This window comes from Daphnia pulicaria, chromosome 9, assembly GCF_021234035.1.
Source record: "Daphnia pulicaria isolate SC F1-1A chromosome 9, SC_F0-13Bv2, whole genome shotgun sequence".
NCBI classification, from domain to species: Eukaryota; Metazoa; Arthropoda; class Branchiopoda; order Diplostraca; family Daphniidae; genus Daphnia; species Daphnia pulicaria.
Window position 1 is genome coordinate 1,254,354 of NC_060921.1, and position 14,544 is coordinate 1,268,897.

At 45.7% G+C, this 14,544-nt stretch overlaps 1 protein-coding gene and 2 non-coding genes across 4 annotated transcripts; all 3 read right to left on the reverse strand.

Annotated features, from left to right (window-relative positions):
• Nucleotides 1-803: 803 nt before the first annotated feature.
• Nucleotides 804-9,459, reverse strand: LOC124312785 (E3 ubiquitin-protein ligase UBR2-like). 2 transcript variants are annotated; one of them, XM_046777235.1, is made up of 20 exons: nucleotides 8,869-9,459; nucleotides 8,598-8,669; nucleotides 8,323-8,513; nucleotides 8,004-8,249; nucleotides 7,826-7,937; nucleotides 7,523-7,759; nucleotides 7,261-7,452; nucleotides 7,029-7,175; nucleotides 6,763-6,958; nucleotides 6,447-6,688; nucleotides 5,586-6,380; nucleotides 4,847-5,518; nucleotides 4,556-4,775; nucleotides 4,079-4,499; nucleotides 3,615-3,996; nucleotides 2,690-2,899; nucleotides 2,435-2,614; nucleotides 1,710-2,336; nucleotides 1,497-1,635; nucleotides 804-1,401 (listed from the first exon to the last, which is right to left on the reverse strand). In XM_046777235.1, the coding sequence occupies exons 1-20, from the start codon at nucleotides 9,130-9,132 to the stop codon at nucleotides 1,202-1,204; spliced, it is 5,745 nt and encodes a 1,914-aa protein (XP_046633191.1). In that variant the 5' UTR covers nucleotides 9,133-9,459; the 3' UTR covers nucleotides 804-1,201. The 2 variants fall into 2 exon arrangements, with proteins under 2 accessions (XP_046633191.1, XP_046633193.1); XM_046777237.1 differs by having other exon boundaries at nucleotides 4,571-4,775; nucleotides 8,869-9,458.
• Nucleotides 3,056-3,127, reverse strand: Trnap-ugg. Its single transcript has one exon. It is a non-coding gene; the product is annotated as a tRNA-Pro (tRNA).
• Nucleotides 3,523-3,594, reverse strand: Trnap-cgg. The gene has a single exon. It is a non-coding gene; the product is annotated as a tRNA-Pro (tRNA).
• Nucleotides 9,460-14,544: the final 5,085 nt, after the last annotated feature.

Below are 14,544 nucleotides of genomic sequence, written 5' to 3' on the forward strand. Positions count from 1 at the left end.
CGTGCTTTTTAGACGGCACGTCAGGCACGATCGTTCCCTGTTTGGATCCCGACCAAAAATTTACCCAAAAATGAAAAAAACAACAACAAAGAAAAAAAAGAAACTGATTGTCATTTTTTGTTGATGCGGCAGATTGCCATTGTGTTTTGTGGGCTGTGTGTGTGAAATCGCTTTTTAATGACGACGATTCCATCAACACAAACCGAGAAAGACCAGAAAGAAAAAGAAAAAAACGATTTCCTTATTGGGATTTTACACGGTTCCAACATGGTCATCATCATAATCGACACAGTGGGTGTGGGATGATGTCAGCGGGAATATTCTCGATCGTCGATGAAAAACCCCCACATCCACACGCAATAAGTGTATTCATTTTTTGTTTTTCACTTCTTTCATCACCATCTTCTCGTCTTTGTTTTTTTTCTTCTTCTTCTTTACTTTTTATGCAAGTTAAATGTTATTTTTCACATCAAATTAGAAAACAATATTTTAAGTGGGGGGGGGAGTAAAAAAAAAAGAGATAGAAGGTAGAAGATGGGGGAGACAAAATGATGAGGGAAAACAAAAAATTTAATTGCTTCATTATTTCTGTAATTCTTCTTTCACAGTGAAAACTTAAATGCTTCCTCCGCGTAAAATTCAAAAATTCCTATTCGCTCGATATTTTTTTGTTTTATCTTTTCAAACCTTTTCAAAACATTTTCCAAAATAAGTGTACACAAAAAGTGTTTGTGGACGCGATTGTTTTTTGTTTGTTTGCCTCTCGAAACCAAATTCCCTAATAGGCGAAAAACCGAAAAGAAAAAAAAGTAATGGTGAAATATAATCGAGAATTAACTTTTACAAGAAAGAAACAATATAACATTGTCAAAACAAACGAAAGAGAAAAGAAGATTGAAAGATTCACAAACAGAAAAGAAAGAGAGGGGGGTTTTTCAATGGTTGGCTCTCCCAATCAGCAGCCCCTCCCACTTCCTCTCCCAGCATTGCCTTTGCATTTAGTAATTCATCATCTAAGTTTAATTCCGAAAATAATAAAGAGAAAAAAAAAATAGAAACTATTAAGTTTCATTAATTAATGTTTTTTTTTGCGACACGCACAACAAGGTAAGCCTGTAAATAGTACGAGAAAGAGGAATAAGAAAAAAAAGGGCGGTTAAACACAGGTGTGTGTGTGTGGGGGGTAGAGATATTTGGAGGATTAAAGGTGGTGCCATTCGGTCACGACGAGAGCCTGGGAGTTTTCCATGTACTTTGCCGCTTCGTTGTAAAGACCGTGGGAGCGCCAGAGGAGCTCCAACTTACGACGCGATGCATCACAAATGTGAAGTGGATCACCCCGGCGCAGGCCCTGGTCCGTCTCGCCGTAAGCATCGACGTAAGGCGGAGGTAAGAAACAACCTGAGAAAGACAAAAAAAATGAACATTTCCCATCATTCAACATGTTAATGATAGGCATAGAACTTAGAAAAGAAGATAAGGAAATAGATACGAACCTTTGCTTTTTCCAGCCATCAGGAGCAGTTTACATTCCCGGACTCGCAAAAATAGACAAGCTCCTAATCCGCACAATTGAGCGTGAGCCGTACAGGCTCCCACTTGCTGCCCATCCAATTCCGTCTGGCAACAGTAGCTCTGAAACAAACAAAACAAAATTCAATAAATAAAGGTCGAAAGAATTCAGTTAACTTCAGTTAACTTCTACGCACTTGAGAGCAGAGCATTTTGCCAGTCACGAGGCACATGGCCGGAGTGCGAGCTTCGTCACCCTCGCTATTGGGACACGTGAAGAGCGAGGCCGCGTTAATGAGCTCACTGTAGTCGGACGGGAGCTGAATGAGCCCGGACGAGATAACGGGAAAGGTCCACGGTGGCCTGGGTTTAGCTGCTGCCGCTTCGACCACGGCCACGTCACTGGTGGTGGCCGTCGGCGGGACGAGCGACATGTTCCACAGGGACAGCAACGGTCTGGCCCAGCTCTCCGAGACGAGCTGGCCAAGCGACTCGACGCCCAAATAGCGCAACCAAAGGACGGCCTCGGCGTAGTTGTCGTAAGCGTCGTCCAGTTTCGGGTAAGGTATGTTGGTGATGAAGTGAAACAGGATGGCCGACGACCGGAAGAACGGCAGACATTGCTCCGTCACCCATTTCTCAGTCGTGAGGGTGACATCAGGGCGGCCCAGCAACTGCAGGTAACTCTGCCAACTTTCACTGGTGGCGAACGTGCTGCTGCTACACGACGGCTGATCCATATCCATATCGTCGGATGCGGGCGCCATTGTAGCCGCGATTTGCGTCACATGACAAAACAGACAAAGACGGAAAATGTGCCAAGCCTGAAAAAAAAAAAAGGTTAAGACGATTCATCATTGTTATTAAGACCCGAGAGAAATAGGAAAAAAATAAAATAAAGATGAGTGGAGTCATTATTTACTAAAATTGGGTTGAACTGGGGGACTCCTCGGACGTCGCTGTCAAAAGATGGCTCACTAAGTGAAGGCAAGGTACAAAAGAGACCGAGCAATAGACCGAATGCGTCAATCTCTAAGACGGAAATTGTACTACTGGGCAGCAGAACCATACGCAATAAGTGAAGGGCATAGTTCTTCATCACCTATTGCATTTAAATACGATTGAAAAGGTTAATGGGTAAATTAATTTTGACGTTGGAAATAGAAATGAATTTTACTTCTTGTGAAGTGACGATGGATTCCATGGAAATTACAAGCCGCAGAAGCGCTCGCAGTCCCTCCTCCTGACGGGCGGCCAGCCCAGTTGAAGGACTGTGATTCTGATAGGCAAGTAAAGATTCCGTTGATAAGATGGTGTAAGCTGTCGCTTGGGCAATCGCCATAGGAACACGAATATCATCTGCATTAGGGTTGGCTGCTACGGCCGTCTGCAGAAGAAAAGAAAAAAAAAAGTTATTATTATTTTATAAGTTAATTACCCAAAATCATTAGAAATGTACCGAAAATATTCGCAATAAAATTTATAACAATGAAAGTCAATACAATATATTATATTGACTTAATTAAACTAAAAAAGAAGACTTGGGCCTGTCCGGGATTTGAACCCGGGACCTCTCGCACCCAAAGCGAGAATCATACCCCTAGACCAACAGGCCACATACGAATCGAGTTTCTAAGCTATGTCGTCGCACACTTGGAATGGCTACATTTCCTTTAAAAAATCGAAACAAAGAGTTTAGCGTACTTTTAACTACATTTAAAAAAGAGGAAAAATTACTGTTTACAATTTAAAATTAGAAACTTAAAACACAATGCCAAAAATAACCTTGAAACAATTCCAAAAAATAAAATAAAAAAACAGCAGTCTCTACTACAGCTGCAGTGCTACGAGTAGTAGTCAGACTAGTCACGGAAAGAATGTACCCGTTTTTTAAATGAAAATTTGCAATAAAACGAATAAAATCAATAAAATTAATCTAAAAAATAATACTAAGCAAGATTCTTCATTTTTAAATGTGAAAAAAGAAGAAAAAAGCAAAAAAGAACGTCTGGGCCTGACCGGGATTTGAACCCGGGACCTCTCGCACCCGAAGCGAGAATCATACCCCTAGACCATCAGGCCACATATGAAAACAAACTTACCGTGTATACTGACTGGACGAACAGGGAAGCCATCTCCTTTAGAGTTGCAGCGATCTTGGGTCGAGAGCGAGCCGTGAGCACGTTGACAAACAGCTTGGATTTCATGGACCCCAATTTTGTTTCCATCTCAGCCGGCCCGCACGTTTCGTAGACGTTGGTGTTATCCGTTTTGGCGTATTTGACTTCTCGAGTGTTGTCGGCAAGGAGCTGCAAGCCTTCCAACCAAATGTTCATATCAGCTTGGCCAGCTTCAGATCCAGTGGGACGGATGCTGGATGCGGATCGATTGGGTAAAATGGGTAAGACCGCGTTGGACAAGCTTTTACACAACGGGCAGAGAAACTCGTGACGTTCCACATCGTAACTGGCGCTTTGTCGGGGTCTAATTTGAATTTTAGAAAATGATTAAGTCATTTAAAAAATATTCTAGAAAGTAGCGTTGACGAAAGCTCCCTTCTATTTACCGATAAGATCTTCTACGTTCGCGACCGAGAAGGGAGTCGAAATGTTGCTGCCAGCACTGAAAGTGCATGACGTGGCCACACGTTGATATATGAGTTCCGATCCGCCTACCGGCGTCAATCAGCATCGGCCAAGTTTCGGGCAGCGGCTCTTCCGTCGCCGCCTTGTCGTTCTTCCACCTTAAAACGGTCGACAACTGGACGAAAGACGCCAGCACCATGGCGGGCTGCTCGCCCGTCTGGCGATGTTCTTCCTGGCAAACGATACACGTGTAACTGGTTTCGGACGTTGAGGGAGCCACCGTGAAGCCCGGGCCGAGGCAAACAGGGAAGATTTGAGCGCTAGAAGGAGATTCAGACAAGTCCATGGCAGATCCGCTTAGAGTTGAACCAAGATTCGAAGCTGTCGGGGCGCCACCACTCTCTGAAACATGAAATTGTAAAGTGAGAAGACGGGCAGAGATATGGGAGGAAAAAAACCTGAGATAGATGAACCTGTTTCTTGGAACAGTTTTGCATGCTCCTTGATGAAACTCTTTTGCTGGGCCGACATCTGAGCCAAGATGGCAGCTCGTCGAGCTGCCGCCATTTCAGCCTTCCTTTGACGGGCAGCAGCTTCCGCTGGGGATTCTTGTCCAGGTCCCTCGGCTGATTCGGCTTCCATCGAGGCACCACCGGCTCCATCTGTAGAGCCTCTTGACTGTGTTTGAAAGTAACGAGCTCGTTTTAACTCCCCACCATTAACCAGACGATTTTATGACATGTCATTACCTGGGCAGCAGAGTGTACTGAGCGAAACTTGCGGATAGTCCACATCAGCAACGGACGATGAACGTCCACCCGGCCGTTGGTCTGCAACGACTCGAGAACTGTGAGCAACCGGAAGTTTTCTTGAGCTTGTACGCTGAAATCGAAAGGCGGCCGAGACTTGTTCTGCTGGCGAGATTCTTCTTCTCGAAGTGCCAGTCCAGTCAGATGCAAAGCGGCCTGCAGCTGGCCCTCGGAGAAGGTCCTCGAGCGTAGGTCGTATGTCCTCAACAGAACCTGGTGGATGAGGTGCATGGTGATCTGGCAATTCATCAATCCGACTAGATTGCGCAGGGCAGGAGCCAGGGGAATAGGTACGGGTGGCGGGCAACAGTTCTCCTCGTTACGGCCACGGCGGATCTTGCGGACATTGTCCTCCGATCGAGACTGATCTTCGCGGCTGTAGTGGTAGTGGTACACGTTGTAGTCGCCGTAGAATTCCGGTTTGAGCGAAAAGACGCCGCGGCCGGTCCCCTGCAACGGTTTGCGGAAGACGGCCACTTTGTCAGCCACACGCTCCAGTCCCGTCTCGTGGTGAGCATCTTCCGGCAGGGCCCGGTTGAGAGCCGCATGTCCCTGGGATTCCACACACAACAGGTGAAGCACTTCGTGGCTAAGACACTCATCTTCATCCACCTGTTTTTGAAAGTGATTTGAATTAATGGATGACAAATAGGTTGAACTTGAAATAGGCGAAATTTACCTGTCCAATGCCGGGCGTGAATCTCTCCAGTGACAAGATGATGATGAGACGGAGAAACTCTTCTGCGATGAATATCGTTTGGCGGAGTCCGTCTTCTTCGGCGTTGCTCTTTTTGGTGGAAGAAGTCGTCTGCTTGGCCAGCAGCTGTTGGTTGGCGTCGAAATCGGCCTGGGCCCAACTCAGCAGACTGAAGCGATGGAGGCATGCCAACAGGAAAGAATCGGGGGAATCGAAGAGGGCGGCACTGAGCTGCAACAGGACAATGTCACGGTCGTACATTTCCGTCCGGCAGCGCACGTTCTGATAAAAGTAGAGCTGATTGATCAGCGAGTAGCCGTTGTGACGCCACATTCCGGCTTGCACTTGCGCCATCAGGACTTGAAGTCGGAGTGGAGCTTCCATCAGCTGGAGGAGAGTCGGTTTCGCTTCCAGCGTCATCTCCGAGCAATCCCATTCGAGTCCGTGTTTGGGTAGGGCCAGCAACAATCCGGAGATCATTCGCGATAGCGGAAGGTGAACGCTGACCGGTTGCGTGGAGACGTCGTAATCGTAGCAGAGCTGCGTAAAGTTCAAGAGCGTAACGGCGTTCTTGGGCTGCTGCTCGGTCGGCTGCAGTTCTTGAAACTTTTTCAGAGCGGCTCTGGTGGACTTGAGAAGGACTTTGCGATCTGATGCGCACCACTGAACAATAAGGGTCAGGACGGGCGCCAGTTTGCAGTGAAGGTTGAAAGCGGCTTCCCATTCGGCTTCGAATTCCACGTGCTGGCCAGTTTGGCGGACGACACTGTCCATTCCCTGTGAAGAAATCAGTGTGAGTCAAATCTATAAACAACTCTTTGAACAAGGCCAATCATTTCTTACCTCCATGGATGAAAGTAACGAGAGGAGCATGCTGAGGCCCTGAAGAAAGCCTTTGCGCAAAGGATCACTCCATCGTCCGGATGTTGAATCCGTGTCATCGGCCACCTGCGTCTGCATTTGTAAGCCTTCGTCCAATTCCGGAAGAGGAACAGCAGACAATAAGTACTTGATGTCGTAGAGGACGTACATGGCCCGCCGGAATGACTGTTGATTCCGACTTCGGTCAAAGGACAAGAGTCCGTCTGCGTATCATATACATTTCAAATTAGATTACAGGGGAAACAAAGACATGTTGTTGGTGAGGTTCAGGGCTTACCCAAGTTCTTCCGGCGATCGATCTCGCCGAGAAAGCATCGCAGTAACGCTGCTAAGGCTCCGTGATGGCCCATCAAGTACTGGGCGAGCGTCGGTACGGTGAACAGCTGTACAGAGAGCGACGTCACGCTATGCGAATGATCGTGATCGTCCGAAATAAAGTCGGACATCAACCGGCCATAGTGTCGAGTAAATATCTGGCGGAATTTCCAAGGAATTAAGAGGCCATATTGATCAAAGTAAAAGAAAAATGAGAAGAAAACTTACGGTGGCAAAGTCTCGTTTGGCATCAGGATCCATCAGTAATCCGGCGATAAAGAGCCGATGCCAAGCCGATCGAGCGGCTTTCCACAACTGAGTGTCGGACAGAAGGACGGATTCGAGGAGCGATACCTCAGAGTCCCGCGTAATCGGCTGAAATGTATTGCAAATTTACGGAATGATTGAACCATCAACGCTAATGAATTTGCTGATTGGGCGAAAGGAAAATCTCCGATACCTTCATGATGATATCGGCCAAAAGGAGACGAAAGCCTTCGCAAATGCCCATCAATTTGCGCAACCAGTTGAGGAGGCGGAGGGCGTGTCCCTGATGAGCCAAAAAGGGTCCGAGAAGGACGCAGACTTTCAGGGCACGTGGAGGCAATCGTGAAGTGTGTCGCTCGATGGCAGATCGAGCTTGATTGCACGCCTGATTGTTATCAATTCAATTTATTAGTCGGGCTAAACAAACGTTGTGGGTCAAGTTTCGGCGTTTCTACCTGAAACGACGAACAGCGGACGATGCTCCTGCCCTCCCGGTCGATGCAAGTGGCCAGATCGACCGCCTCACGTGAACTGACATCCAATGATCGCTGCAGAGCTTGAATGACCTGCTCGAACGTGTGCGATTCGTCATTGTAGACGGCTGTGGCGTACACCGAAGTGTACAGCTCCGGTCCGCATGGGCCGAAATCACGGCGATCCACCGGCATCGATCCGCTATCGCCTTCTTTGATCTACACAATAGGAGGAGGTGAATGAAGTCAATTCCTTTCCGGTGATACATAAAGGGCGACACTCACTTTCAAGTCGGCAGGCAAGTTGAGATTAGTGTTGGATCCCAACAATTCCTGGGCGTATTTGAGCACCGCCTCGATGACAATCCTGCAGCGATCGCCCATGTTGACGGCCGCTCTGGAGATGAAATTGATCAATTAAAGATTGGTGAAGAGATGATTTTTAAATTAAGGGATGATTTACATTCGATCCAGACGATCTAGAGCTGCCTTCTTTCTGGCGGCGGGATCGAGCAACAGGGCGGAAGCGGTGGCATCGCACTTATGGAGCGAGCAACGTGGGGCTTGGCGCCAAGCTTCCGTATCACCGCAATCACAATAACCTCCTCCCACGGACGTGCTCAATTTGTAGCGATGTTGTTTGTGCTCCGAGTTACGGAAACAGTCTGCGCACAGAACGCATGTTGGATCAGCTCCACAATCCCGACAGCTGAAGGAAGACGAATGAGAATTTTGAGTTATTGTTTTATTTTATTTTATGAAACTATTAATCAACATCATACCTGTATGTTGGTTCTCCCATTCGGAAGACTCTACCACACAGAGCAGGAGGATTGTCATTTTTGGAGAGCTCTTCCCACACTTTGTTGGGGTCTCCAGTAGGAGCTGCACAGAGGAATTGCTCCAGTGGAAGTATCATCTCTCTCACCACTTGTGCTTCGTCATACAGAGACTCCATGCAGTTGTGCCCAGGCTAGATACAATATTAACGGAAGACCAAGTTAAGTTTTCGAAGTTTCAATTCATGGTACTTGAGAACAGAAAAGTTTCTTTTTACCACCGGGCAAAAGTTGGGTGGGACTACCATCTTCCAGAATTCCCTCAGACACTGGGTGGTGAACGTTCCTTCCTGCAAAACCAAGAGTTCTCGTTACGAACAAAAACAAAAGTGTTGCTGATAGTAAGAATTGAATCAATTGATGTGTTGTGTCACAAAACCCCTCAAAACTTGGTGATGATTTCAAAGTAGTGTTATACAAAGTTGGATTAACCTTCACACATTTTTGGTAGTTTTGTGACAACATCAAAGAGTTGCCGGGGAAACAGACCTGGTACATTTGGAGCCACCGTTCAACAACTTTGGGTTTGTCATCCCAAGGCATGTTGGGGCAAATGCCTGTGTAGTGTTCATCATTGTCTGAAGGTGAAAACCGAAGTTCGACACTGGGCGATCCTGAGCTTTTCGTCATATCAATCCCGCCAATATCCGAATTGGTCACATAAAGTTCGTCATTGCTGTGTTCAAGTTCCATATCGTCTGTACTATCTTCGTCGCTAAAAGAATGCAAAATCAAGTCCTCGATTGGATCCATGCTGACAATTTAGAGGGAACAAATAAGTTGCCAACAAAAAGAGGATCTTGAATAAGCCAACAGGGAGAGTGTGATTCTCCTGTTGTGATAGTTCACATTAAACTTCACTTTCAATTGATTTTGGCCTCGTTCTTTCGACCAAAAAGCCTTTTTCTTTTCCAACGTTGGTTAGAAATCGTCACATAATTTCACTTTCACCCATCAGCTGTTTGGTTCTTGGCGTTGAGTTTGGGACTCGTTCGCTAGATGGCGACGATTGATAAATCGCGGGACGACGACAACGGCACACACCAATCCGCTCCGTGATCGGAACTTTTATCGACTGGCTGCAGGCTTCCCTGCACGTTTCCCTATTCTCATCGGCGATGCTCTTATGTAACGTGCGTTAGTATAAATCATATCAACACACACGACAAGAGCTCCCAACAGCAGCCGGGGAAACAGACGTATAAACTACGGGTTTTAAATGAACTGTCTGGATGATTTATATCGAAAAACAAAAACTGACGGATGACGTTCAAAGCCACAAGAATATATATATTCGAGTGGAAGCTTCACTCACTCGACAGACAGCTCCCGACGACATGCACAACATATTTCGATTAGAATATGATATGTATTATGTAGGTAAGCCTTGTGATAAGTCGATACTAAAACCTACGCTGTTTTTTCTTCTACCGTACATTATGCAAAGACCCAGCAGTCAAGCCACGCCTCACAAACTTTCCTTTCATCTGAATAAATCAACGCAAGAGAAAGAAGTAAAATCTCGTCGAAAAAATGCTGTGCAGAGTTCTAGTCAATTTATAATGATCACACGGAAATCCAACGGGATATGTATTCTTTTCTTTTGGCCAATGTGCCATGTGGCAGACGGATGTAACAAAAGCAAGTAGGTTCCCACCGACATGATTACACGACTTCGTTTTCAATTTTTTTTTTTTTTTTCAATTTTTTTACTCACGTACTTGACGACCTCATACGTTAGCCGAATGGGATACAACGCTGACGAGCGAATCCAATTAAATCGAGCCCTTTTCAAGCGCATCTAACGATATATGCGAATATTCGCATCAGTTATTTAACTGATGATGTGTAAGTGATGATGATGATGACAGCAGTACACAACTACACATAGCGCCATTTATTCCCCCGTCAAAATGGCAATAAATAAACCGCATGAAATGTTGACTGCCAACAACCAATCATTTTTATTCCTCACACGAAAAGGCACAAGTCATAGAATCTTTAATCCTCGTGATTTATGTTTAAGATTCGAATTTGACATGTTACAATCAATTTTTTTTTAACTCGTCACATGATCAGAATGGAATTTGGGAGAAAACAAATTGTAGTTGTTTAAATCGACCGCTAGATGGCGAAGGCGACAAATTGTTCGCCAAATTCAAACCTTCATTAGCGAAGGAAAGAAAAGCGCACGTTTCGTGCCTCCTATTTCTTGTCATGGGAGACAAACTGGGGGGGGGGGGGGTCGGAAAAAATAAAACATAAATATTTGTGTGTGTGTGTGTCTATCTACTACGTGTGTCATTTTATCGATTAGTCTGGCCGTGTGTGTGTGTGTGTTTGATTATTACGGATCTTTGCAGGGCATCGGATCTCGGCGAAAAAAGGAGCTAGACGGCGCTACTAGTTTATGTAACACAAACCCGGCGGCGATTCGATTTTTCCTGTTCCGGGGAATCGCGTTGACATTTTATATCCCCGTTGCGTTTTCGGATGGAGGACCTTGGCGACGACGATGAGGAAAACAGAAAAGAAAGAAGAAAAAAGGCGTAGAGGGTGGGGCGGGATCGTGAGTGAAGGGCGTCGCGCGGTGGTTTTCGTCTTTTGACGAGTCAAATAATAATAAGACGCACGTCATCGCCAGGCAGTGAGTCGTCGTCGTCGTCTTACAAATATACACCAAACAATCAACAAACACAAAAAATAAAATAACCCGCAGTGTGTGAGTCGGCCCTATAAATATAACAACTACGCCGGACGCCCGGAAGAAACACACACGCCGTCCTCTGCTGGGGTTTCTTATAAGCCGACGACGGGGAGAGAGAGAGAGAGATCAAATCTTATACGTCAGTGTAGCCGGGGGATAGTAGTCGAATTGTGTACGTATAATAACCGGAGTCAATCGTCAACCCCGACGGCCAACACCAGAAATTCCTGACTTTCTAACACGCCACATTGATAATAGACCTTGCTCGCCTCCCCCTCTATATGATAGATCCACTTTGATGGTCTAGATCAAAGGATCTCTCTCCATCATCTCTGGCTCCTAGTATATACATGGAGTGGGATGGGCCGCTCGTGAATCTTGGGGGTGGGCGTTCTTGTATCCGAGAAATAATAAACGAGACAGAAATATATGATTTGGCATCTTCTAGCTCCTATCTGTATACACTCCCGCCGACGGCGAGAAACGGATCTAGACATATCGAGTTTCTCGGCGGTATTTTTCGGACCCCCCTGATATCAAAACGGCACTGATTGTTGTAAAAATCATTCATTGCATCATAGAATGTACAGTGTACACGGGCTTCTATATAATCAGGTGCTTTTCAATTAACTATTTCCATTGAGTTGATATAGTATAACATTGAGAAATTGACGAGCGAGTCTTTTTATTGCAGTATTACCGAATAGCAGCTCTGCTCTCCCATGTTAGACATTGTACACAATAAAAATGGGGGGAGTGAGAGCGGGAGCGATCGATATGAAATCCCAATTTCATTCGCGGGGGCTATTTTTATTTTCTATGTAACGAACATCTACCATCCCCGCCAAATCGTAAAAAAAAGAAAAAGTTACAATAGAATTTACCAGAATTTTCCAATCCATCAAAAAAGTCTGGAAAGAGAAAGTGCAGCAGCCAGTTGATTCTATCTGGCGAGAAAAATAAAAAGTTTGCCTTTCTAACAGTAGAGTCATGTGATGGAGATTATTTCATCACCCAATGTTTTAATATACAACGGAGACAAGGAAATGGGGTGCAGCTGATGGAAAAGGATCGTCCCCCCCCCCCCCGTTAGTGTTGAGGAACCACGGCGAGCACATCATATCCGGTCCTGTCGTGAATTAGCATCATAATGAGCTGAGCTCAGCAGGAGCGAACACACAGGGGGGTAGGTGGCTCCCAGCATACCGCGGCGCGTGCTCTTAGATCTAATGGAGAGACGAGAGCGAGGGAAATCCCGCTGACGGTCTTTATTGGCGAACGATATGAAACGAACGAAGCAGCGGAAAGACCCCCCTTTTTTCGCCTATATACATTTCTATATGAGGGAGATGTCTAGAGACACATTAATCAATATCATAATCCTCGCCCATGTCTTTCCCTTCAACGTGTAACGTACCTACAGCAGTCAAGGCGGAATAGGTGGTGCCGTGATTAGTGGAATCCACCTCCGGAAGTCTTCCGTGTGACAGCGCGGGAAAAAAACACCCCATTCAAATTTTCGGTTAGATGATTTTTCGTTCTGTATAAGGGGGGGAAAGAAAAAGTTGAAATCAATTGGCATCATCGTTTTTAATATCAAGGAATAATAAAAATGTGACACGCGCGCGCACATGCCACAAGATGAAAAAAAAAAAGGAGATGAAGAAATTGCTGGGGAATGTCGCCCAGCGGTTTTTTATTCCTTGTGACGCGTGATTTGAATATATTAAAAATTGACGCCGCGGCTCACGTTGTCTAATATGTAAAGAGGAAAGATGGAAAGGAAGAAGAAGAAGAAGAACATGTTGAAATATTCACCGCCACCTACGAGGAGAGGACATGTATATATGCGATTTTCCTTGAATTGCAGACGGGAAGGGAGGCGGGATCAATCGATAAATCTCCACCACCACCGCCAGCAGTAGCAGCAGCGAACGCACATATCTCCACAAAACAGCGAATGTTTTGACTGATGATGATGGCTTTTATATTCATAACGGAGTCGCCCTTTTGTCCTATTCACAATGACCTCGATAAAGGGCGTGGGCTGCTGTTAGTATAATATCTAGAAGGAGACAATGTTTGATTAGAAAAAAATATTTAGTCCCGAAACGAAGATTGAGTCGATTCACCTCTGAAAAACAACATCATTTCCCCGGTGAACAGCAGTTCAATGATGATATTGTGATGGGTACACGCAATTTTGAAAAGCCGCTTTCTCCGATCGAGTTTCTCCTTTCGTGGCAGCTATCTCCTATATGAATATCGATTATTGGTTATTCAGCAGTTTCAGTGACCTCTTCTTCTTCTTTTTATACGATTTTCACGTTCGTGCTCTTTTGTTGGTCGCCGTGCAGTGGGTCACGGACTCCCCGCCCGCTTGAAATGCCAACGACAATATCTTTTCAACAGGTTCTTCTTCTGCACACATTTGCCTATAAATGGGAGAGAGAGAATATAAACATTTTACTGGGGGGTAATAATAAGAAGACGGTCCAGCAGGGGCAGTTGACGGCCTGGAATTTTCATATCCTGGGAAAAGAAAAAGAAATTTGGTATGCCAGTCACCATCGAGGGCTGGACGCATTTGATATACACTGACCAACGGCGGGAGGAGGTGATTTACGACATTTAATATCGTCTGCACAGCGTCTGAAGAAATACGAGCGGGAAAAAACAAATTATCCGACAACATCATTTGCAAAAAAATGAGTTAAAGCGACGCGCACGACTCTCTCTCTAATATCAAAATTGATATAAATAAAGGTCAATCGGATTGGCTGTCTCTCCCACTCTCCCCACGGTGTAACTTGTTTACGGTTTCGTGCAGATTGGGCGCATCCCACAAAATAGAATTACGTCGTGTGCTGCTGCGGCCATCAGGAGCGTCTCAAATATTTCTGGACCTTCTGAAAAGAACCGCTAATCGATTTTTATCTTTTTTCCTTTTTTGTCCTTTTTTCCTCGGCAAAAAGTCAATGACGGGCGGTGGTGGCTTCTCCCACGACGACCGGGACAAGTTCCGTCTGCTCGTCAATAATCCCATCACGTCTGGCGGGCCGTGTGTTTCCAAAACAGGAGCCTCTCTCTAGCCAGCAGTCTCCAGCCGTCGTCCGTGTCATTATCTCATCTCTTCTGCCGCCGCCGCCGCGCATCAAATGGATTGGCAAACTGTCGGGAAAAATTCAAGGAGACATCATCAAGGATAGTAGATGGTTGTCGGTCCAATTTTGATATGCGTTCCTAACCAGGAGGGAGGAGGAGGGAGGGGAGGGCGTATATCATCATCAACTTGTTGTTTGTTTGCCCGCCCCGTTCTCAACATGTTATGATGAGGAGCAACCCAGGAGCGCCGAGGAGTTCGATCGAGTTGTTCCCCCCATTGTCGTGCAGATTTCAATGGGTCGTCGTTGGATAGGCAACAACTACACACCGAAAAAAGATAGAAGGGAAGAAGA

Coding starts and splice junctions, on each gene's coding strand:
- LOC124312785 (XM_046777235.1), bottom strand. CDS start 9,132: ATGGATCCAATCGAGGACTTGATTTTGCATTCTTTTAGCGACGAAGAT. Junction 4,776..4,846: donor CAGTACACTCTGCTGCCCAG/GTAATGACATGT, acceptor TTTCAAACACAG/TCAAGAGGCTCTACAGATGG. Junction 2,615..2,689: donor CCATCGTCACTTCACAAGAA/GTAAAATTCATT, acceptor TAAATGCAATAG/GTGATGAAGAACTATGCCCT.